This window comes from Phoca vitulina, unplaced genomic scaffold (genome assembly GCF_004348235.1).
Source record: "Phoca vitulina isolate PV1807 unplaced genomic scaffold, GSC_HSeal_1.0 scaffold4, whole genome shotgun sequence".
Lineage (NCBI taxonomy): Eukaryota > Metazoa > Chordata > Mammalia > Carnivora > Phocidae > Phoca > Phoca vitulina.
In genome coordinates, this window is record NW_022589707.1 from 58,564,253 (window position 1) to 58,588,810 (window position 24,558).

General features: G+C 38.4%; 1 protein-coding gene across 1 annotated transcript in view; it reads left to right on the forward strand.

Annotated features, from left to right (window-relative positions):
- Positions 1-2,758: 2,758 nt before the first annotated feature.
- Positions 2,759-24,558, forward strand: part of COL28A1 (collagen type XXVIII alpha 1 chain) — a 157,833-nt gene continuing 136,033 nt past the window's right edge. Inside the window, exons 1-8 of the mRNA XM_032401237.1 lie at positions 2,759-2,898; positions 5,740-5,900; positions 7,028-7,584; positions 13,469-13,489; positions 15,205-15,261; positions 17,466-17,519; positions 19,383-19,424; positions 23,560-23,586. Coding sequence (XP_032257128.1) covers positions 5,777-5,900; positions 7,028-7,584; positions 13,469-13,489; positions 15,205-15,261; positions 17,466-17,519; positions 19,383-19,424; positions 23,560-23,586 — 882 coding nt within the window. The 5' untranslated portion in view covers positions 2,759-2,898; positions 5,740-5,776. The remainder of the gene's footprint in view (positions 2,899-5,739; positions 5,901-7,027; positions 7,585-13,468; positions 13,490-15,204; positions 15,262-17,465; positions 17,520-19,382; positions 19,425-23,559; positions 23,587-24,558) is intronic.

Consider the following 24,558-nt stretch of genomic DNA (forward strand, 5'->3'; position numbering starts at 1 on the left):
TGATATGTACAAATCATCCCAGACTTGGATTCTTTTTTTTTAAATTTTATTTTATTATGTTATGTTAATCCCCATATATTACATCATTGGTTTTTGATGTAGTGTTCCATGATTCATTGTTTGCGTATAACACCCAGTGCTCCATTCAGTACGTGCCCTCTTTAATACCCATCACCGGGCTAACCTTGGATTCTTTTTAAATGTTTCTAGACCCCAAAATACCATCACTACTGAAATGGAGATCTTGGCACTGGTACCAAAACAAAGAAAGCCAACATAGATTCTACTGGGGTAGAGTATTCAAGATTTTTGAAAAAGTTGAAAAAAGATTTCTTGTCTAGTAATGCTCTGGAAGAGAGCAATCTGATGTATCACGGTTCTCACGTGAATGATAGATACTAAAAAATTACTTTGAATAATCACTCATTTAGTAAATATTTATTGAGGGCTTACTCCAGACCATTACAGTTATAATAGTAAAAACAGCGTGTTCTTTCTTCTATGAAGACTTTGCTACAGCCAGCACTGTGCACTGCAAGTAATAGAAAAATTAGATATATATATATTAATATTTTTAAAGATTTTATTTATTTATTTGACAGAGAGAGATACAGCGAGAGAAGGAACACAAGCAGGGGGAGTGGGAGAGGGAGAAGCAGGCTTCCCGCGGAGCAGGGAGCCCGATGCGGGGCTCGATCCCAGGACCCTGGGATCATGACCTGAGCCGAAGGCAGATGCTTAATGACTGAGCCACCCAGGCGCCCCGAAAAATTAGAGATATTAAGGTAGATGTTGTCAAAGGAGGTAGGGCCCCTACAAGCAATAATAAAGCCATAGTGAAAACTCTAAAGAAAAAACCCAAGACTTTGCTACAGAATAACTGTCAGAAGGGCATGAACTCCAAGTTGACTTTTCTAGCCATCGTCATTATCCATGTGCTCTTATTGGGACTGTGTATGTCTAATTGCACACTAATTCAAGACCATCCATTAGGATTAAGACTGCAGTCTTCACCCATGGCATCTTGTTTCTCTGGGAGCAAAGTGAATTGTCTTATATAAACGGACTGGACACAAGAATTTCCTTGGAGTCATCTACCTAATCAACTTAGTGCTGATGGCCACACCTGGGAATGAAAGGCGGCAAACCTTGGCTTTAGGTTACTCTATTTGACTTTGTGGGATGGAAGGACAGGGATGAGCAGGCAGGACTCCAACCCGTCCCCAACTTCAGTCAGAACAGTTCCGAAGCAGGAGGGCTTTAGTCCCTATCTCCCCTCCAGGAGTTACTTGTTTGCTTCTTCTAGGTATATTATCCTGCAAGTTGGTATTCTACCCCCAGAAAAGAGGGAGGTGATCTTCTAAAAAAAAATGCCACTTCCTTGTCCCCTGATTCTCCTCTCACAAGCGTGACAAGTGTGGCTAACTAACATCCACAGGCTATATAAGGTATATATGGGGTTGCTTCATGGGAAATTCCATTTGGGCTTCGGCAGGGTACCCACTGTTTCTTCTTTCCGTTACCAAAGCCTCACAAAACTTCCTCAGTTCTTCAAAAACTGCTTTGTGGTGCAGAGACAATGAAAACACGGACATTCACATGGGTATGTAATTTAATGATGCGGTAGTTGTGATAAGTGAGGCTCAGGGGTCAGCTACATCTGAGTTGAGATATCATTCTGGCATTCTCTAGCACTGGTTTGACCGTGGGCAAGTGACCGCACTCCTCTCTGCTTCAACATCCTCATCTGTAAAACGCAAAATCTTACAGCACTTACCGTCTGTAGGTGGCGGCGCTGTGAGAGACTTAGGTGCCGTAACGTGTATGAAAAACTTAGCGCAGTGCCTCACACCTGGTAAAGTGTTCATGAGATGGAAGCTATTACTGTTGCAATAAGCAGATCTGTAAATGTAAAAATGCCTTCCTAGGAAAGCTGGTTTTAAATAATTATGGTGTGAACATTAATATTGCTATCTCTGATCATCTTGGTACTCTCTGTCTTAACTGTTGAGAAGCCTGTCTGTTAGTTGTCTAGGAGTCGAGTGGCTTCTTGGCAGTATGTTCTGCACTGATAAACATCGACTTAAAATGGGTCATAACCATGAGGTAGAAACTAAGAAAAAAGAGAATGGAGCCACTTGAGTGACTACCTTTCTGGGACAGAGAGCTCAGAATATTGACCACTGTAAACCTAGCTCCTGTGTTATAGTTTGGAAGGATCCTGATAGCTAATTAAATTCACTCCCTCATTTCAGAAATGGGAAACTGAGGTTCCCCATATGAGAGACAGAACCAGGGCTAAATTCAGATCACTCTTTTGACTTTTTATTATGGAAATTTTAAAAAATCACAGATGTAGAAAGGCTACAATAATGAACTTCTCTATACTCTTCATCCAGCTTCAATAATTATCAACCCATTGCCTCTCTTGAAAAACCTGTTTTGGGTCTGAGTCTGTTGTCACTTACACTCCCTCACAAAGCTGTTCAGAGCCAGTAACACACAGAGCACACCCCAGGCAAAGAAAGGTAGAAATAGAAGGAGGACACGGTATGAGAAACAGCAGGCTGTCAATAAATGCCTAAAATGTAGAAAATCTGCTCAAGTTATTTTTATAACAGTCTGGAGAACACAGACTTGTTCTGAGAGGACACTGTTCCTTTAAATTACTTACTGATCCCACCCAGATCTTGCACCCTGGCCAAATGCCTGACCACTCTTGCTTTAACCTAGGCTAATAAACATGAATAAAAGATTGCAAAACTTCCAAGACCAAAGACAATTTTTACTTCCACAGAAAAGAACAATATCAAATAGCCAACTCCATCCCCAACAATGGTCCTTGCTGTTGGCATTTGCTTAATCAGTCTTTAATTCCTGTTTGACAAACTTTATAAGGTAAGACATAACTGTTTTATTTTAATCACTTGAAATCAGAAACCACCTAGGCACTGCGGAAGACTAAGGGGTTTGCCTACTTATTATGTGAAGAAAGCTTATCAAAAATTTCTATCCTCTGCCATTACTTTAATTATTAGAAAAATATAAATAATTGTTAAAATGTCGACATTTAAAATTTATTTCAAAGTTTAAAATTGATTTTTAATTTGCAGTTTACTACCTAGCGTTGCAATGATGTTAATACCTTTCAGGACCTCTTTTTCTTAATTTGGAACATATTTTTATAACTCAGTATTAATTACAGAATATTTTATGATTTGGCTGGTTTGGCAATTTGAATAAAGTCTTCTTTTGATAATTTTATCTTTCTGTGAAACAAATGGGATGCAAACACTGTGAATACAATTGGTAAACTGTGCCGAAAGAATTTTATTTTTGAAAAATCACAAAATATAAAGTCTCTTGGAATTGTTGATTCTGATATTTACCCAAGATAAATTTTAGGCAAAAAAGGCAAATATATGGCATTTGGTTAAAGATAATCATTGTTTCTACACTTATAAAATGTAACTTATAATGAACAGAGAGGTTTATGTTTCTTTTATTTAACTAATGGCATTTTCCCCCGAAACCTATTTTGCTTGTATATGATATCTAAATGAGAGAAAGGTAAGAATTACTAAAAACTGAGGCAAAGTAAAATATGGCAAAAATGGTTAGAAATGGTGTGCTCTTAAGATGCCAAACTAATAAAAAAGAAAGAGATTTTAGGAAGGCAGTAGAACTAAAAACCAAAGGTATAATAGCTAATATCAGTAAAGAGAGGGGAATAGTACGACTGCTTAGGGAGAGCTGGATAAAAAATATCAGAGCAAATAGTAATGAAATATTAGACATAATGGTTAGTGCTAATTAATAAGTGTGATAGTGAACACTGTATATACAAAGCTTCAGCTATGCAATCATGATTATATGCCAAAAAACTATATGAGCAAGTGCTTAGTTTTAGGAAAGACGAGTCTTTATTTAAAAACAGCATTTCTAAAGCCCAAAATGAGGCCTATAAATGAGGAGAAAGTGGTTTTCTGCTCAGGATCCTGCATGGGAATTACCTTCTTTAGAGTTGTATTGATCATGTAGCTTGTAAAATCTCTCTTACTTTCAGTGAAATTAAATTCTCAGTCTCTTATTTCCAGAACTTCTGGGACACTTTTTGTGGTATGGGCTCAACAAAAGAGAAAGGTTGTATGTAATACCAAGGACACGGTGTTATCCCGCCTGCCGCCCTCCAAAGACTATAGCAGCTACGTTTTGCTACATAGCCTTGTTCTTACACTAGTCTTCAGAGTTAAACGTGTACATCCTTCTGTATTCTTCTCTTTGGTTAACAAGGAATTACTTGGGGAGGGGTGTCCTTTATGTGTTCTATTTCCTCAGCAAACTCCTTGTTCTTCTTCTTTTTTTTTTAACACCCAGCTGTCTTCACATCTTAGCACACCTGGTCTGAAGAACAGTTGACATCAGCCAATTGCACTTGATGCACTTGCCAACAGAGGGGCTTAGCTATACTGATACAAAGTCAGCTTCATAAACTTCCTGCAAGACCATGTCAGTTGAGGAGCAGATTTTGGCATGGAGCCATCTATTGGTTCATCCTCAACCCAACAGCTTTGATTCCTTTTTGGGTTTCTCCATCTGGCATGTATGAAAGAAACCAGTCATCCATTCCATTTCTCACTGCCTTTGCACATATTTCTACCTCCTATTTGAGCCTGGAAAAATTGTGCTTATGGTTTCCCAGTTCCCATTCCCTGAAGGCAAAGTGAAGGAAAATGCGAGTTCCTTTTCCAGAACTTTTGAAGTCAATATAGTTTAAGAAGGAAAGCATTTCCAAACCATACAGAACGTTGGTTCAGAAAAGCTTTCTTGTTCCTTCTCAAGTACACTGGGCTAGCCCCGCATGAGTCTTGTCTTGCCAGGGAAGCCTGTGGGTTTAAAAGTCATTTGGTGTAGAGCTGGGCATATTGAGAGATGAAGATGGCTGTAGATTTTAATACAGGATTAGATTTTTCATTGTTAATCTATTCAGAAAAACAGCTTCACAGGAATGTTCAGAGGAAGTGCTTCTGATTTCAATCTTATTTCTATCATTTCTTCACTAGAAGAATGGTGTTGCTGAGCAAATCTATTATTTTTGCTCTCATCCTCTTGATTCATTGGATATGTATACAGCTGTAGTCCAGCTTGGAACTCTGTTGTAGATGAAGTTTCCAAGTAAGAGTATAAAGAGAAATGGTGTTCTATGGGAACTGGAGGGGTGATTTCATTTTTGACTTGCCTTTTGAACTCACTGAAGTTGTGCATGTATTATTAAGACTGAAATGATGGTGGTTCTCTACAACCTTGTAAAAATATTGAGATTGTCAGGAATTGGTTATAATGAAACAACGATGTAGCAATCTGATATCACCTTGAAGAATGTGACAATGTCAAAAGAGAGCCTGTGCTTGAACCATAGTCCATCATATAGAGTGGGACTGAAGTGTTTTTAAATGGCTTTTCCCACTCTCTGCTCCCCATAATAAAATGGGAAATTCAGATTACTTGGATGTAATTCTTTGACTATACAGAAATATTCACTAATAAATGTTTGGTTGTAGTGCCATGATTCACTTGGATTAAAATCTTTTAAAATCCCAATGTGGATGTTTTTCTGTAAATATGAATGAAAACCTTTTGCTCCTGTCACATGCCAGTTTTCAATTCTGTCAGCTTTAAATTAAAAATAGCGAACACTGTACTTTACGAAAGTATTTATAACTGATTTTTCTATTAAAGGTGTTACAAGACAGATGACTTTTCACCATCTACCATAATGTGGAACAGACATTTTGTCTTCTATCTCCTGCTTTTGCCAGCTTTTATGAGTCAAACAATATATGGACAAAGAAAGAAAGGATCAAAGTCCAATTTACTTGCAAGGAAAAATGATCTCCAGGGTAAAAGAAAAAATGTTTTGTTTTTGTTTTTAATGATTAGTTTTAGCCTGTTAAAACACTAATATGAATTTTTCCAAATAGCAGTTGATGCAAATAGCAAACCATATATATAAACATATATGTAACATTCTATTTTAATATACTTATATTACGATAATAATATACTCTCTATACTTATAGAGCATACTTACAAAAACATCAGGTGTTTTAGAGCCTTTGTACATTTATTATCTCATTTGAGCCTCACAGTAGCTTTGTAAAATGGGAATGACAGAGACTGCCACTGTCACAGATAAAGAAATTGAGGCCCAGAGATGTTAAGTGGCACATCCAAGGACACTGGCAAATTAACTAGTAAGATCTAGAATTCAAACTTAAGTTCTCTGCTTTTATGTTTCTTTCCCCCTCCCTGCTACAATGTGACGCGTGTAGTCATTTTCTCCCTTGATTTAAAAAAAGCTAAAAACAAAACAAAAAACCACGCACCAAAACAAGATGGGGCCTCACCAATGTGACACACAACCTGAGAATCAGGCAGAGCATTATTTACTTCTCAACAAATTTGCCCAATATTTGTTGAATTTTGGGGTGCCTGGGTGGCTCAGTCGGTTAAGCATCTGACTCTTGATTTCAGCTCAGGTCATGATCTCAGCGTCGTGAGATCAAGCCCCATGTCCGGCTTCACGCTCAGTGTGGAGTCTGCTTGAGAGTCTCTCCCTCCCTCTCCCTCTGCCTCTCCCCCCATCTCTCTCTCGAAATAAATAAAATTAAAAATATATATATTTGTTGAATTTTTGAACAATGGGAAAATACTCAAAATACATGGAATTTTGCTTATTTGTTTGCTCCTGACTCTCATGATTTTACAAGAGGCAAAGAATTTATAGACTAGGAAAGAGATTTAGTTCTCCCAACTTAAGCCCTACCTCCAAGATGCCTCTCTTTTTCACTCCCCTCTCCTGTCAAAACAACAACAGTAACAACAACAACAAAACCAAAAAAAAAAAAAAAAACCCAAAAAACAACAACAAATCCATACACATCACACCACCTCAGGGCTTTCCTTATGCAAAGTCATTTCATGAGTAGGAACAAATATCTTGCCTAACCTATTTGTTCTATTTCAGACTCTACTTGCTTCATAGATGTTGTCTTCATCGTGGACAGCTCTGAAAGTTCTAAAATTATTCTCTTTGATAAACAGAAAGATTTTGTGGATAGCTTGAGTGACGAGGTTTTCCAGTTGACCCCGGTTCGCTCCTTGAAATACGACATCAAACTGGCAGCGCTTCAGTTTAGCAGCTCTGTCCAAATCGATCCACCTTTTTCTTCTTGGAAGGATCTGCAGACATTTAAACAGAGGGTCAAGTCTATGAATTTCATCGGGCAAGGCACCTTCTCTTATTATGCTGTCTCCAATGCCACTGGGCTACTTAAGAGAGAAGGCCGTAAAGATGGTGTGAAAGTGGCTTTGCTGATGACTGATGGCATTGACCATCCAAAGAATCCAGATGTTCAGAGTATTTTGGAAGACGCCAGAACTGCAGGGATATTATTTATCACCATTGGACTTTCCACTGTAGTCAATGAAGCCAAACTTCGTTTGATATCTGGGGATTCATCCAGTGAACCCATTCTACTGTTAAGTGATCCAACCCTTGTAGATAAAATTCGAGATCGCCTGGTAGGTACCTAATGAGTTGGTTTTATGTATATATTCCCAATCATAATACTGATACCTTAATTACAAATTCTGTAAGGGTAGATACTGGGTCAGAAAGATGAAGGAAAAAAAATCCATCTTGGAAATAGGAGAATCTTTCCGAAGTCTCTCTCCACTTCCTTGATAGTTTACACCAGATAAACTGGGAAAGTAACAAGGCTCATGCTCTGGAATTGCATTCCTAACTTTATTGCTAGCCAATGCTGAGGATTTTGGAAGAATTACTTTCCAATCATTCAGGCTCCTGTTTATACATCCTGGGATCACGAACACTGCTGACTTATATTCAATTTGTGGTCAACTTGTGGTCTGCTATATTTGTACTAAGTAGTTTTTTCCCATTTAACATCTGCAGAAATATTTTGACTCCATCTCTCACCTACTGTTATATTATGCTACTCAAGCAAAGTTCATAGACTTCTAATTTTTTTTATTATGTCCTTGTTCTTAGGTGTTAGCAAGCCCACCCAATTTAAAATCACCTGCGACTTGCAGTCACCCAACACTTTCTTCCTGCAGATCAATGAGTGCCATTTGATTGGTCTGATTAGTTGTGTCAATGCTTTTCTTTGTTGATTGCTCAGCTGTGTGTGAGATTCTTTCCTTTCTGCTTGGGAAAACACAAGGCAAAGCAATCAAAATAAAATCCTTCTTCACAGTGTTTCTCAAGAAGAAAACTCCTGGAGAAAAAGTGGTTGATTTGTTAAGTGTTAAAAATTGATTTTCTTTTTTTTTCTTTTTTCTTTTATTATGTTATGTTAATCACCATACATTACATCATTAGTTTTTGATGTAGTGTTCGATGATTCATTGTTTGCATATAACATTTTCTTAAAAACATTGATTTTTTTTTTCTTGAGAAGAGGGCAGGGCAAATGTGTCCTTTAGGTACTAAGCATTTCGTATGGCTGTTTTCTGTAGGTTTCAAAAAAACTCAGCCTTGTTTCAGAGATTGTTTTGACCCTTTTGTCCCTTTCCCCAATCCTTCTCCTAACATTATTCTTATAACTTATAAGTCAATATTAACTATAAGATAATAACTGGTAAGTTATTCTTATAACTTGTTTTCAGCATGAGACATTGACTTTTTTTTAAAATCTAAATAATAGTTACCACGTCTTGAGTGCTCTGTGTATTAAGCATTTTTCTGAGCACTTTACAGATTTTATTTTATTCAATGTATACAACAATCTTATGATGTAGGTACTATATTATCCTCATTTTATAGTTGAAAATGTAAGGACAGCAAAGGCCCTGGGGTCTTCATGATTAACCCTGTGAAGTTATACTGAAAGGGGAAAATAGTAACTGGGTTTTAAGGTTTCGCAGTCAGAACTGCCTTGAAACAGTTAAGCAACATCCTTCCTCTAAAGTTCTATTGTTTCTAGCCTCTTTTTCTTGGGCACTGGGGCTAGATAGGGAGAGATCTGCCTCGCTTGGAGATGATGCATTCGGCTCCCAGGGGGCTCAGGGTGAGTGCTCACCCTGCGCATCTCTTCGTATAAGGGAAGTGTGCGGGGTGCCTGGCTAACTGCCTAGCGCTGCCTGTGCCATATTTAAGCAGTGCTTACCACTGAACCCCAAACAGATGGTTCCAGCATGTGCAGGAGAGAACACTGGAGTTGAGATAATGAGTCTCCAGTTGCTGATTATAGAAGATACAGGACAGGCAGCTTCTTGTTTGGCCAGTTGTGGAGGCTCAGGAGGTTCTTACTCCTTCCAGACACACCCTCCTCGCAGAGAGCTCCTGCCCAACTCAGAACACAGGATCTTGGCAGTAGTCTCCAAGCAGGACTATTTGTTCGTTTCTGAGGAAACCAGAGAATGACCAAGTGTCCCAACGACCCTGCTCTTCCTTAGCATCCTGTGATTTCAGTTTGTTTGTTCAGATGGAAGCTCTATGAACAAGCCACTTCTTAGGAGATGCTGCTTTCTAAACACTCCCAACATCCAAAGGGCTTCTTAGGCCCTTCAAAGAACAATACACTGTTTCAATGTTTCAAATTGCCACTGTGTAGGAGACAGAACTTGATTCTTGATCAGGCCATTGGAAAAATTCCTCATCCAATCTACTGCTATTACATCTTTAGTTGAATTCCTAAACTTTTCATTTGGAAATAATTATGTAGTTGGCTTTCTAAAATAAGTTAATTAGGTATAATTCAAATACAAAACTGCATCTACTTAAGGTACACAATTCTATGAGTTTTGATAGACGTATAGATTCATGAAACCAACAACACAGTTAGGATATGGAACATTTCCATCACCCCCAAACTTCTTCCAGCCTCTTTGCAAGATATCTTTCCCTTGCCTCTTAGCTCCTGATCTGACTTTTGCCACTCCAGATTACTGTACGCTTTCGAGGCTCATATGTAAATAAGCTTATGCTGTGTGTACTCTTTTTCTGTCAGGGTTCTTAGACCCAGCATAATGATTTTTGGAATTCAACTGGGCTTTCTTTTGGTATCAGCAGTTTATTTTTTGTTGTTGTTGCAGAGTGGACTTTAGTTGAATTTTAATGGACATGAGTGCCCACAACAAATAGATCTTGCAGGAGCCAAGACAAATCAAGGAATCATTACCAACTCCTTGGCATCTCTAGTAAAAAGGATCATGTAAGAACCCCATGAAAACACTTCAGTTCTGAATAACCTCAGAGAGACCTGATGATTCCACATTGAAGAGGATATATAAAATGTTCTAATACTATTTTATTATGATTTACATAACAGTATTGAAACCAAAGAAACAATTCCAACCCAATGTCTATATATATTAGTTGGTCTTTTAGAAGAGATTTTATGGTGGCTATTTGGCTACTATACTAAGCTGCAAATATTTTTTGGTTGTAGAGTTTGCAATCCTCACCTACTAAGTTCTTTATTCTCATTCTATTTGCTATTGTACCAATAACTTTGATAACTTCCTCACGTTTCCTCTGTCCCTTTCTCATAGCATTGACCTCATACTCATTCACGAAATCATCAATTCCATTCTAGCCTTCTCCTTTCACATACATGCCATCATAAAACTCTTCATTAATAAAATGCACCTTCTTTTGCTTTAGGGAAGTCTTGCCTTTATTTGTCTTTTCCATTTAGACTACAGTATCCACCTAGATCCTCACTGAATGTGCCCTTCCCTTTGACTTTGACCATGTTCTCCACATAACCTGCTTCTCTGCTTAAGTGAAAGCACTCATTACATCCCAAGGTGTCCAGCTCTGTCCACATGGGCCCTTTTGTCCACTCTTTTTAAACATCCCTCCTCACTGCTTCCTTTGTCTTACAGCCCACACTAGTCTTTATGACTTTTTTCCTCATAACCTTTGACATATAGAACAGCATTCCATCCATGAGTTGGTCCTTTGCATTCCGCTCTTGAAAATTATCCAGAAAACCCATCTATTTCAGGAAACTGTCTTGTTACCCACCTCCCCACCCAGTCTGGGATCTCCTTCCCACGCTGCTTGGTCTGTGCTGTTTTCTGTCACTGGGGCTTATAGACTATAAGTGCCCTTAGGGATAGAGCTTTGTTTTTTGTTTGAAACAGTCTGATCTATTGTGCAGTCCTGGGTCCATTTTTTTTCCATAGGAATATAAATTCCACAAACACAAAATCAAATGAGTTCCAAAATTAGTTATATTGTTTTGGTTTTAAGCCCCATGGCACATGTTTTTAAAGAGTTAATATGGCAAAGCAGACATTAAATTTTCAAAGGAAAAGCTGAAAGAGTGTACAATTATACATCAGGCATAGTAGCAGCTAAATTCATGAGTTTAAAAACTGATATTGGATAACAGAAGGGCGTGGCTTATTATAAAAGGGTTGTAAGGTGACAAAACTTCGGATTTTTCTTTATTTCAGTAGTTGTTTTCAAATATTACAATTTGACTTGAATTATTAGTTGTTTATTGTCTCTTGAACTCTTTTCAAATTCCTTTCTCTCTCTCTCCCTCCTAGAAAAACTAAATGTGTTTTAAATATTTTTATAATTTGGATCATATTCTATATATCCATCTGCAACTAGCTTTTTCACTCAGTGTCTTTGGAAATTTTTCTACTTTGAAATATGTAGATCTAATGCGTTCACCTTCACTGCTGAATAACATTTTGTTTATTGATCCATTCTAATATTGCATTCTAATAATATTGATATTATTTCCAAATTCCAAAATTATTTCCAAATTTTCACTATTAAAAATAATGAATGCTGAAATACACAGCAACCACAAGAATTTCCCTAAGGCGTGTCTGCAAGGAGTGTCAGAATAACAGGTGGGAACAAGGACTTGTCTTGGGCAGCCTAGAAATAAAGTACACACATCTTCAGGTTTCTAGGTACAGCCAAATCTTCTGGGGAGGGTAAATGCCATTTTACGCCAAGACTGTCAGTATATCTGAATTCCCGTTTCTTCACATGACCTGCTAGTTCATAAAGATATAAGTATCTCAACTGCTTTCTGCCTGGATTTACATTGGCTGGAAATTTTAAATCATTGGGGTGGGGAGTGGATGGGACAGAGGGGTGGCGGAAAGAGGGCCAGAGGTAAGACTCTGGATTTTGTAGATTGGCTCTGTAGCCAAAGTTTTACAACTCCTGAGACCACACAGTCAAACTTTCTAATTTTTCATGTATGTGAAAATGACCTGGAAGGATTATAGGACTTGCCCAAGGCCACACAGCTAGTTAATGGTGGACACAGGATGAAAACCCTGGATCACACTTAATTCCCAGCCTAATTTTTCCTCCCATTACATCACTAGGACCACATAAAGCATTTTGCTGTATCTTCCCTCCGTATTATTAGTTTGTATGGCAATAAAGGTAAAGTAAAAATAAAACTAAAGGGATGTGGGGGTCCTCTCTACAGGTACAATTCTGACTTATCTTTAACTTCCTCACTACAGTCTTCATTTTTAATACCTTGCAACAAATATTCTAGTGCTTTTTCCTCCCATTTTTATTTTATCCTATGCAAATTAATGCTTCGGATTCAGTCATAAGGCATCAATCTGACCCATAGGTTCTACGTTATGAAAGCAATAATTCTATCTGTAAGCATAGGTTAATTTCTTCCCCATGTTTGGCTTCAGACACAGCCTTTAGTGCACTTGTCAGGTAATGCCCCACTAAGCTGAAGTAGGGTAGAGAGGCCTAGAAGTTAGACAAAAACCAGATTGTGAATTTCTCTAAAACTGAATTTAAAGGAGTTTTGAAAAATATTCTGGTTAATTCATTTCTGTGTAAGTATAAAGTAGCACTTGAACTTGGTTAAGTGGCTCAGTCAGGTGTATGATCTTGGACAAGTCACAGTCCTGCAGACCCACATTTCCTTAGGGCAAGATGAAAGGTTGGACCTGATTGACTTCAAAGGCTTATTGATATTTCATGAAATGATCACTCTGAAATTAATGTTTTAATGCTGAAAAACAAATGCATGTATGTATAGGGATGGAAAAACAGAAGAAGAGAAAACACACAGTTATGTATTCTGGCTAAGTCTTTATAAGTAAAAGTGAGAAATTTTTATTATGACTGATTTAGCTTGTAGCCAGGTAATAGAGTTTAGAGAGCTGAAAGATAGAAAGATAGAACTTAGGATGCAACAGGATAAAGTTCCTAGAAAACATAATAATTTTTAATGTTAGTGCACTTCATGTCTCTTATTATATGGCTCAGAGTGTTCCTTGGGTGGTTGGCAGGTAGGCTCTATTGCTTTTACAAGGTTAAAAAGCTGAAATTGGAAATTGCATATCCCATAGGGAATAATTAAGACTAATAAGAAGCTGGAAGCAGAACATGAATTGAGTTAATGTTTTATTCTTTTCTATCTCCTAGGATATCTTATTTGAAGAGAAGGTAAGTACCACATGCTTTGATTACTATGAATTAATTCTCAAAATTTGCATGATCAAATCAGCATCATAATTCACGTTAGAAGATAAGGTGTATCTACATAAAAATGCTTAATTCTTTTAAAATGAACCACTCTATTCTGAGGCAGCCATCTGATTTCTCTATGTCTACTGCAGGTTTCAAAATCTGGAAAAAGTAGGAAATATTTTAATACGATTTTAGAGAGTAACTTTAGAAATCACTGATAACCAAATGGCATAGTTGTTCTGTTTTTTAAGATTTTATCTTTAAGTAATCTCTACACCCAGTGCAGGGCTCCAACTCACAACTCCGAGATCAAGAGTTGCACGCTCCACTGACAGCCAGCCAAGCACCCCGCAAAAGGCATAGTTTTTGCTTATTTTGATATGACTTCCTTTATTCTAAGCATGTCTCTGACACCAGCTCATAGGGGTCCTCCGCTTTGGGAGGTGTGCCTGGTGTTGGCCGGGATTCCTGGCCAAGAGACACAGCTCAGAGTCTCCCGCTGCTGCCTGTTGATTGATTTTAAGCTCGTTCTCCTTGATGATGACAACCACACCAGGCAGCAAAGGAAGCTGGCTAGTATCAGTTGGATGGTGCTTAGCACAATCGATGACCTCCAGGTTGCCGAGGACTTCTATACTGGACGTGTGTTTCTTAACACAAAGAGTTTGGAACATGCAAATTTTGTTGGACCAGCTGCTTATTAAATATCAGGAAATTTACAAGTAGTACTGCAAAAAATAATAGGAGCCAACCAAACCCTGCAGAGCAGCATTCTTCAACGAATGGTCAGATGCATCCTTATTTTATGTACCAGTGAGACAGGAAAGGACCCTGCCAATTAAACTATGATATAGTACCTTCTAATAAGTGACAATTCTTGATTTTATACTTACAGTAAGAGTCCCTTTAGATTTATTGAGATATAGACTTTTAAATCCTCTATCACTTTTGTCCATACATATACGGGACAATGAAGGCAGACTAAACTGGTTATTTCAAAAACTCTTCATATCCAGAGTCTGAATCTTCTGAATCACTTTTTGACTCTGATGCCCTCCGCCCCATCCCCTGCACCCCCCCCAATATCGGCCTCTGGGCCATCCAAAACACTGGTGCTGCAACATTTCTTGAGTGTGCTCCAGGAGTATCTCTAGAGTTTTCTTCCATTTCATTCTGTAAGTTTTGAAGGACATGGGCAGAAAATAACAACTTCATTATGATCAGGCCTGATTCAAATAAGACTTATTCTGATTTCAGACAAATAAAGAAAAATGTATATCCTAGAATTGATAAAATATGGTATGTCACAATGTTTTCCTTTTGAGCTAAAGGAGTGGTTGATATTTGTATAGTACTGAGCTTTGATGTGCTGTAGAGAAGAGAAAAAGCAGAAATTCCAAAAATCCACTGAAAATGGTTATTTTCCCTTTTCACTGGCAACTAGATGTTATGCGTATATTTTTGCTGGGAGGTCTATTTTATCTAACCATGGCAATGTTTAATAATCGTTGACTAGCTGGCTCTTACTAGATCTGCACTAGCCTAGAAGAACTGACAAGGGAGAACAAAATCTCCATAAATTTGTGAGGTAAAATTTTGTCAAGGCAGTGTTCTATCTAATTATGTACTGAATATGATTTGAAATGCTGTGTTTCGTTGCGTGTTAATATTGGATTTCATTCTCGATGCAGTGCGAACACAAGATTTGTGAATGTGAGAAGGGGGATCCAGGCGACCCAGGGCTTCCTGTGAGTACGTTTCCACTTTGAACGGAGGGTCAAGTCAGGAAGCCCTAGTCACAGTTGCTCTACTTGCACTTGGAAATGCCACTGCTGGTTTGTGCTGCTGAAAAGCAGTCATGTGCAAACAGCAGCAAACAGGGAAATGCTCTTTCTTTCTCTGATTCCTAAAGGGATACACTCTGTCCTTAGAAATGAGCTTGGGATTTTGCTGACCTGAACGGAGGGCAGATTCGGTTAGAATGATGAAGTTGTTCTCACAAAGGATGTTCCAGCATCCCTTCTGATGTGACAGTTAGGGCCAGAATTTTCAACAGTGAAACAAAAATATAGAAAAAGAGATCATCCAAATCCTCCGTGCTTTAGGGAAAGCTTTAGCCTAGAAACAAGTGACACAGAGCTCGCTGGAAGTTCACTGTGTCTTCACATGTATCCAAGAACAACACTGGGTGGCCTCTCAGAGAGGAAGCTGGTCAGGGAGCTTTGGGGATTAGAGTGAGCTCTGTGAAATGGAACTTGGCAACTAAAGGTTAAAGGCAGGATTTATTACGATGATTCAACACTTGATAAAATAATCCTAAAATGAGTGCTTCCTTTATATTCTGGTCTAACATCTGGAAGGTGTCATGTATGCACTGGGAAGGTATTTGCAACAATATCGCAGTAACTGGAGATACTGCATATTTCTCTAACACATATCATCAGAGGCATCCATGCTGCTTATTTGGTATTCCATTTACTTATGTGGTCTCAAACCCTATAGGTCAAAAGCCCAGTGGATATATTTCACAAAAATGCATGGATACAGTTTTTGAACAAATGCTTGTATTTGGGGGCAGGGAGGAGAATGTGTACTGTGAATTTCTTAGACTGTGCCACATTTTCTCTTGAGACTCAGGTCTGAAGACTATGCTTTTTCAAACCATTCTACCAATCAGAAGGTGGGGATGTTTGTCTTTTTTTTTTTTTTCCCTAAAATGTAAGTTAGATACATTACAAGACAATGTGGCAGCCAGTAGAAGCTGATTTTGGGCAAAGTAAAATTTTAACATTCCCTTCTTATAAAGTCTTAGTTTATATTTATTACACCAAGAAATTACCAGGGGAAGGTTTACTTGGGATATTCAATTATGTTTTAGAATGAACAGTAAGAAAATTTATAGTTGTTAAACTAATCTGACAATTTCAGTCACTCAGTATTGTTAGAGATTAACTTACCATTGTTTAAAAAGTGATATATTTTAAAGATCTTATTTATTTATTTGAGAGAGAGAGAGATAGAATACAGGAGTGGGAGAGAGGGGTAGAGGGAGAGGGAAAGCAGAAAGATCCCAGGACCCTGGGATTATGACCTGAGCGGAAGGCAGATGCTTAACCAACTGAGCCACCCAGGCACCCCTAACGTATCATTTTTAAAAAAGATTTTATTTATTTATTCTAGAGAGAGATAGAGGGGGAGTGCAAGTGGGGGGAGGGGCAGAGGGAGAGAGAGAATCTCAAGCAGATTCCCCACTGAATGCGGAGCCCAACACGGGGCTCAATCCCAGGACCCCGAGATCATGACCTGAGCTGAAATCAAGAGTCGGTTGCTTAACTGACTGAGCCGCCCAAGCACCCCACCATGTTTTTTTTTTAAACTGAAGTATAGTGGACACACAATGTTATATTAGTTTCAGGTGTTCAACATACTGACCCAACAAGTTTATACGTTATGCTGTGTTCACCACAAGTGGATCTACCATCTGTTACTGTGCAGTGTGATTATAATACCATTGACTCTATTCCCTGTGCTGTACCATACCATGTTTTAATAGGGTTAGACATAAAACTACACTATTTAGCATTTACTGAGTGTCCCTAAAACCAGTTCTCAGAAAAGCCAGCTTTTTGGTGGTTTGAGAATAGGAAAACATAACACCTTTCTGTAACAGGATTGGAGCACTTTCTTCTCCCATCTTTGAGATTATCCCTTGGATATCAGGCAGAGACGGTATTTTCTTTTGAGCAAATCTAGAGAACCTACTTATTCAAGACAGTGCGGTCTTCCTGGTGTGTAGTAAAGGTGAGAATACAGTTGAGTCTCTGCTTGGTAGGTTACGTTTGTTTACAGTCTTCATTCCTTTTATGGGCTGAAGCTGATCAGAAATTATTGTAATGTGTAAAAAACCCATAGGATGTGAGCTGACTATAATCTTTCCTCCCTTTGCCTTCAGGGTACACATGGGAACCCAGGTATCAAAGGTGAGCAAGGACCAAAAGGAAACCCGGTAAATGAATAAACAGCTTTCCTTATAAACCATTGTATCTCTTTCTAGACTTATTTAAAGAACAAAAATGAAGAAAACAAAGAGCATTGTAGTGTATGTCAATGCCAAAAATATGGTGATTTCTGTGAAGACTACAGGATGCTTACTTCCTGTATCATCTACCTGGTTTGTGTTAGCTTACAAATCCTAAGTAACATATGACCATTTTAGTCAATAAGTCTAGGAAACCTAGGAGTGCTGAACAAATCGGAATTTGTACTTACATAATGTTGGGGCAAATTAATTGCTACAATGTTCCATGAATTACTAATATATATTCCATATCAGATTGACATTGACACTTATGTTTTATATGGATCCATTTTATGGATAACTGACCTATGATAATAATAGAAAAAAACAATTATCCCCTACACTCAGACCATCTTCAGGTATTTCCCCGATTCTTTTCTTGGTGTACCCATAAAAAAATTCTATATTAATTTTAAAAAGTCAGATAATATTTCACACGATGATCTTCCAAGTTCAAGAGTGGCTAAAAGAATCATAGGAGAGAGCTATAACTATGTGAAAATTTATGGCAAAATTCTATATCATGAAAAATAATAATTAAAATGAAGAGGAAAACAAGGAAATATTTTCATCAAATACAATGGATATTGGGTTAATTTCATTAGTATATAAAGACTTTATAAAATGGATGAGAAAATATCAAGCCACTAATAATCAATTGGTCAAAGGACCCAAACAATTTCCAAGAGAAGAAATAAAACCAGTAAATAAAGAAATAGAAAAACATTTAATTTCACTAGATAATGACTGAAATTTAGATAAAGACAATGAGGTACTCTTCAATACTAATGATTCACATTTTAGAAACTTTGGAGTCCAAGTTTGTTGGGTTGTTTTTTGCATGGGGAGGGGAGCAATCTTCTAGTTCACATAGTTTGGGGTTTTTTTTTGTGTGTGTGTGTTTCAGATTTTAAAAAACGTGTCTTTTTTTATAGCAGTTAACACAGCAATATTAAAGTAATAATAACTAGCGAGAGCAATGAGGTGGTGAAACTGGTTTGCTCTTCATTGCAAAGGTAACTTGGGGCAACATTTTAGAAAGCAATTAGATATTACACAAGAAGTATTCATATATTCAAATTTTAACCCAATAACTTCTCTTCTAAAACTATGTTTAGGGAGGAAATGAAAAATAGAGTAAGTTAGATGCATAGAAGTATTTTAGATGCATGAAAGCCAATTGCTTGCTTGTCAAAGAAAAGGAATATGATGCATCCTTGGGTATCTTTACAATACAAACACACACAACCCTACACACTCATTATTTAGGTCCCAACTGATGCCATCATGTCTTCTTTTTGTCTTGTTAAATACCTGTTTTAAATCTATGTTTACCTTTCATTTATTTGGCTTGTAATTTTGGGCCACATAATATATTTTCCTAAGTCTTGTTGAAATCAAGCAATTACTCTTAATGACATTTTGGAAAACATTCCAAAGCCCCTTGGAGAAAAGCCAGAATGGCTGGCTCCGATGGGGTACATTGCTCTATTTGAGAACAACGGCTGTGTTGTTAAACTGGGATGCAAAACTTGGCCTAAGCTGAGCAAATGTACCTGGATCTTGTGCTCTATGCATCTGGCTTCATTCCAAAGGGCAAAGGCTATCTGAACTGCTATTTTCTTCCCTTGATGGCATGGTGAAAATGTCAATGGTAAAGGCCAAAGATTTTTTTCTCCATGGAGTTAATCTGTTAATCTGAGACTTCTGAATAATGCATTTTATTGAGCCATCAGTCACTCTGCAGGGCTGTGGAATTTTGATTGAGTTTTGTTTGTTTGTTTGTCACAGGGTGATGCTCAAAAAGGGGAACCTGGAGAAAGAGGCCCAGGGGTATGTATACCCCTTGCCAAGAAAGTAATCCAGGATGCTAAGATTCTGTAATTGATCACTGTGACTTCTATGGTGCAAATACAAAAATGATTTATAAAAACGTGTGCTTGTGATGGCTCAGACAGGCAATCGGACAGATAGGATCTTAGAAGTAGAAATGTGGGGAGAAGATACTCTGTTCAACAGGAGTGATGATGGGACAGAGTAGTCTCTGATACTTAAGTGAGATTTGTGGAAGACTCAAGTAAGAAAAATATTTTGCTTTGCATCTTGTGTTTTTTTTTTTTTTTCCAATAAAGAATGAGTTAAAAATTCTGGGAGCACAGAACTATATAATCTAAACTATGCTTTGGTAAATTTGATCTACAGACCAAAAAAAAAGCTATCATTCTAGTTGATTTATTATTCCTAAAATTAGAAGATGTTCGAGATTGTCTGAGAAATAATCCCAGTAAATTTCTTTTTTTGCATTTTTCTGGGGAGTCGCAGCAAAGTAGCAAAGAGCAGAGAAATGTGTACGGTGAGTTAAAAAAAGGCCATCACATTGCTCTTCCTGGCTTGTCCCCTTGGAGAAAGCCCACGAGTCAGGGCCAGAGGTTTTAAAAACTGATCTCTCGGTGTTTTTAATCAACTTTATGAACAATGGAAATTCATTCAGAAATGTGTGTTATTCATTTAGGAAATATTTCTTAGGTGCCTTCTACATATAAAGCATATTATTTTGTGAAAATAAAATTAAGACAAAGTGCTTATGTTTTTTGAAAAGTTTGTTATGGGAGAGATTAAGTTATTTAAAATAGCTACAATATTGGTTGCCAGAAGGGAAGTGGGGGGGATGGGCAAAATGGGTGAAGGGGAGTGGGAGGTATAGGCGTCCAGTAATGGAACGAGTAATTCACAGGGATGAAAGGTACAGCATAGGGACTATAGTCAGTGGTATTGTAATAGGGCTGTATGGTGACAGATGGGAGCTACACTTGTGGTGAGCAGAACATAATGTAAAGAGAAATTGAATCACTATGTTGTACACTTGAAACTAACGTAACATTGTGTGTCACTTATACTTTAATTAACAAAAATAGCTACACTATGAAGCAGAATGTCAAAATATTATAAAAATTGCATACACAAATTATTATGGGCACTCAGAGGATAGTGAAGCCAGGGTAGGTTTTATAGGATAACTCCTGGAGAGTGCAGAATCGGGACAGGAAAGGACAGAACAGAAAGGTGAAAGGCAACAGGCATTCCAGCTAGAGGTTGCCATGAGCAGCCACCTGGGGGAAGGCGATGTGTTGGAAAACGGTGCGGGGGGATGCCTGAAGAGGAGTGTTGCCAGAAACAGCATGAAGATCACAGTGGGTGCTCCATGCTTTGCTAGGTGAGAGATTTAGATGAAGTGTACAACCCAAGAGCTGTGTACTTGGAAGATTAATCTGGCATGACTCTAAAGGAGAAATTGAAGTGGGAATAAGCAGAAGGAAGGAGCACTTAGAAGAAGGTTTTCTGTTACAGTCTGTATGAGAACAGGGGCACTGGCTCGAGCTGCTTCGGCCAACAGGAAAGCTGCTAACCATATGTGCTCACTGAGCAGCTGAAACATGGCTAGCCTGAATTGACGTGTGCTGTAGGAGTAAAATACACAATGAATTTTGATGACTTAGTATCAAAGAAAATATAAAATATCTCATTAATAACTTTTATACTGGTCACATGTTGAAATGACTGTATTTCAGACCTATTGGGATCAGTAAAATATATTGTTATTATTGTTATTATTATTTGAGAGAGAGCACACATGCATGCAAGAGTGGGGGGGAGGGCCAGGGGCAAAGGGGGAGGGAGAGAGAGAATCTTAAGCAGGCTCCATGCCCAGCGCAGAGCCCGACGTGGGGCTCAATCTCACAACTCTGAGATCGTGACCTGAGCTGAAATCGGGAGTCAGACACTTAACCACCTGAGCCACCCAGGTGCCCCTCAATAAAATACATTCTTAAAAATTAATTTCACCTTCTCATTGCTGCTTTTTTAATGTGGCTATTAGGGAATTAAATTCTATATGAAGCTCACATTCTACTGGGCAGAATTGGGCCACAGTGATGATAGAATAGAAAAGAGACCATTGTGAGAACCATGAAAAGGCTGTGGGGACCGACGCTGACTCATATATTCAGCAAACATTTATTGAGCACGTGCTATATGCTGGGCCCTTCTTTACACGCTGGACATACAGGAGTGAGCAAGACAGATAGTTCCTGTTTTCATACAGTCTTCTAGCAGGGAGAGCAATAAACAGGCAAACAAATGAGATTTCATCAGCGAGATGTGTTCTGGAAACATAAAACAAGGTCATGAGGGTATTCTAGGCAGAGAGAGCAGTAGGTACAAAGACTCTTGAGTGGGAATAAGCCCGGCGGGCTGGACAAATGGGAAGAAAGCCGGAACTTGGCAAAGAGTGGTGATAAACAGGTTATGGAGATAGGCAGGGGTGGATTACGGAGGGCGCTACTGGCAGGGGTAGGGAGGGTGGATTTAAAACTAAATGCAGTGAAAGCTGGTGGAGAATTTTAATTGGTTGGATTAAAGGAGTATAAGAGGCAAGTAGAGAGAAAAGATAATTATAAACATTTGATTCTGTGTGATTTGAAATATGATGGTACCATTAATAGAAACAGGAAAGTCAGAAGCAAATTTGGCAGACCGATGAGTGCAGTTTTGGATATTTTAAATTGGGCTAGTTTAAAACTAGTAATTAAGATGTCCTGAAAGGAAGGAAGGAAGCTGATAGCAACCAAACAATAAATTGACCAGAGATTTCAGAAAGAAAAAGGGGAAAAAAGAGGATGCTATAAAAAGTAAGGTTTCTATTCATAAGCTATGTAGACTCCTTCCTAAATACAGTCTTAATTCTTTTAACATAAAATAATGACAGGATTTTAATATGGAGCACCCCCAAATTCCTGAGGCTGGAGGTCCAGCATTTCTTAGTGCTGAGAACGTGAATTGTTTTCATCAAGAACCCCAATTTAACTGTCTATAATGTGGCCTTTAATTTTAAGCCCATGACAAAAACTTAAACCCTTTATGCTAATAAATATTTCTAAGATGAATTAAATTATAGTGTAACAATATTTTTGATTGTAGTTCTATTTTTATGTCCAATTTCTCAGTGACCGCTCATTAGGAGAGATGTGTTATTTCCTTCCCGAAGTTTTTCCTTTTTTGCCTCTTGTAAGAAAAGTCATACAAACCAGAATTCTGTAGTCGGACACGAGTAACTGCAATAATAGCTTGTTTATTCCATTGGTTTCTCCAGCTCACTTAAACTATGTCTTACAATTCTATTTTCATACTTAAAAGCTATTGTTGTAGGAAAAGGACATGAAATCCTATTTGAAAAAGTCTTGCTGTTGCTTAAAGTTGGTAATTTCGCAGTTCACTTAATAGTCAGTAGTATACTACCTAAAGGGCTCTCGGGCAGGGACACAATGGAGGAGGCTGTGCAGGATTCCCCGGAGTACACAGAAGGGGAGCAGAAGCACCAGGCCCGCAGTTAGCGGGACAGAAAATATAGGAACTTAAAGGTCACTGTCTCATTAGCGTTGATAAAGGAACCATTCATTTCGTTGATGTTCTATATTCCAGCCCGAATTTGAAAGGAGGACCATAATGGATATAAATATTTACACACATTGGAAAGGCCATTATCTTAGCTCATTTTCAAAGCCAATTTCTCCAACAGCCTCTGTGAAACATTCTCAGCTGGGACGGTTCATAGTTTAAAAGTCAATACAACAATTTTGAAAGGAGCATTACAGGTTGTCCCTTCTACAACAAGTTTCAGTGCCTAGTCTCTCCTTCAGCTGTGGGCCCACGGGTAAGGAACTGGGTTTGAAAAAATATGTGGAACTGAGAATAGAATGTAATTAAGGGAAAAATAGGTTCTTTTTTTCTCCCTAGTCAATGTGCATTCCCTAAGCTCAAAGAGAAGTAACATCGCTTACATTTCCGTACGTGGTCTTAGTTTCCTGACATACAAATGTGTTTTGTTATACTTTGTAAATGAAAAACATCAAATACTTCCTCCAGCAATGTCTTCTAATATGTTTTACTCTTTCTTTCTTTTTTCAACTAGGGAATTCCTGGGTACAAGGGTGAGAAGGTAAGTTGATAACAACCAATAGGTAGACCAGGATTTCAGAAAGAAAAAGAAACCTAACTGTATTTATGTACTTAATAAAAGTTGTTTTCCTTTATTTTTGTAAGTCTGGGTTCCCTAAGTCCTAAGTATACTCTTAACTCTGTTAACACAAAATAATAATAGAACTTAAGATACAGGACATGTTGTAGGGGTGAAAGGCACCCTAAGATTCCTGAGATCAGGATCCAGCCTCTCTCAGCTGGGCAAACACGAGAACCGCAATGCAGCAGGCCTGCAGCACAGATATCCAGACTCAAAGTTTCTACATACAAATGGATGAAGCAACACAACAGATAGGTTTCTCCCGTGGTGCTTCCTTTCCTGTAACATCCTGGTGAAGCAATAAGGAACCGCTTACTTCATATAGTCAGGCGTCTGGGTAGAGCTGGGTAGGCGTCTGGTAGGCAGGGGGAGTAAAGTTGACAAGCAAACAAAAGTTATGGGCTGATAGGTTATTTTAGGATTATTTGCCAATTACAAGTTAGTAAGGTGGATGGGGGCTCCAGAACCTTTGAGCGTGTTCCATGGTTCATTCATAGGTTCATGCCGCTGTGCTCTCTGTTAGCAGATTTTCTATCGGAAAGCAGAGCATGCCTCTCTCATTCAATCTACAACCCTCAGACCTGGGCCAGAGATTTCACTCTGGGTCTCCTCCAGCCCGACCCCCATTGGAGCCAAGAAGTTACAGGACAAGAGGCTTGTGGGCCTTTAAACCAAACCAGGCATTAGGTAACCAAGACCCCAGAAGTCCCTGCAAAATGGCCTGAGCCTGCTTTGAAGGCAAATACAAACTTCTTTCCTCTGTCCATCTTTTTCCTGGGCCTGAGGGGAAACAAAATGCAAGTTGTTTGTTGAGGCAGGAGGGGGCCCTGGTAGGAGCTTTGTTGTATTGCGGCCTGGGGCACCTTCATGTGCATCGGTTCCTCCTGGGGC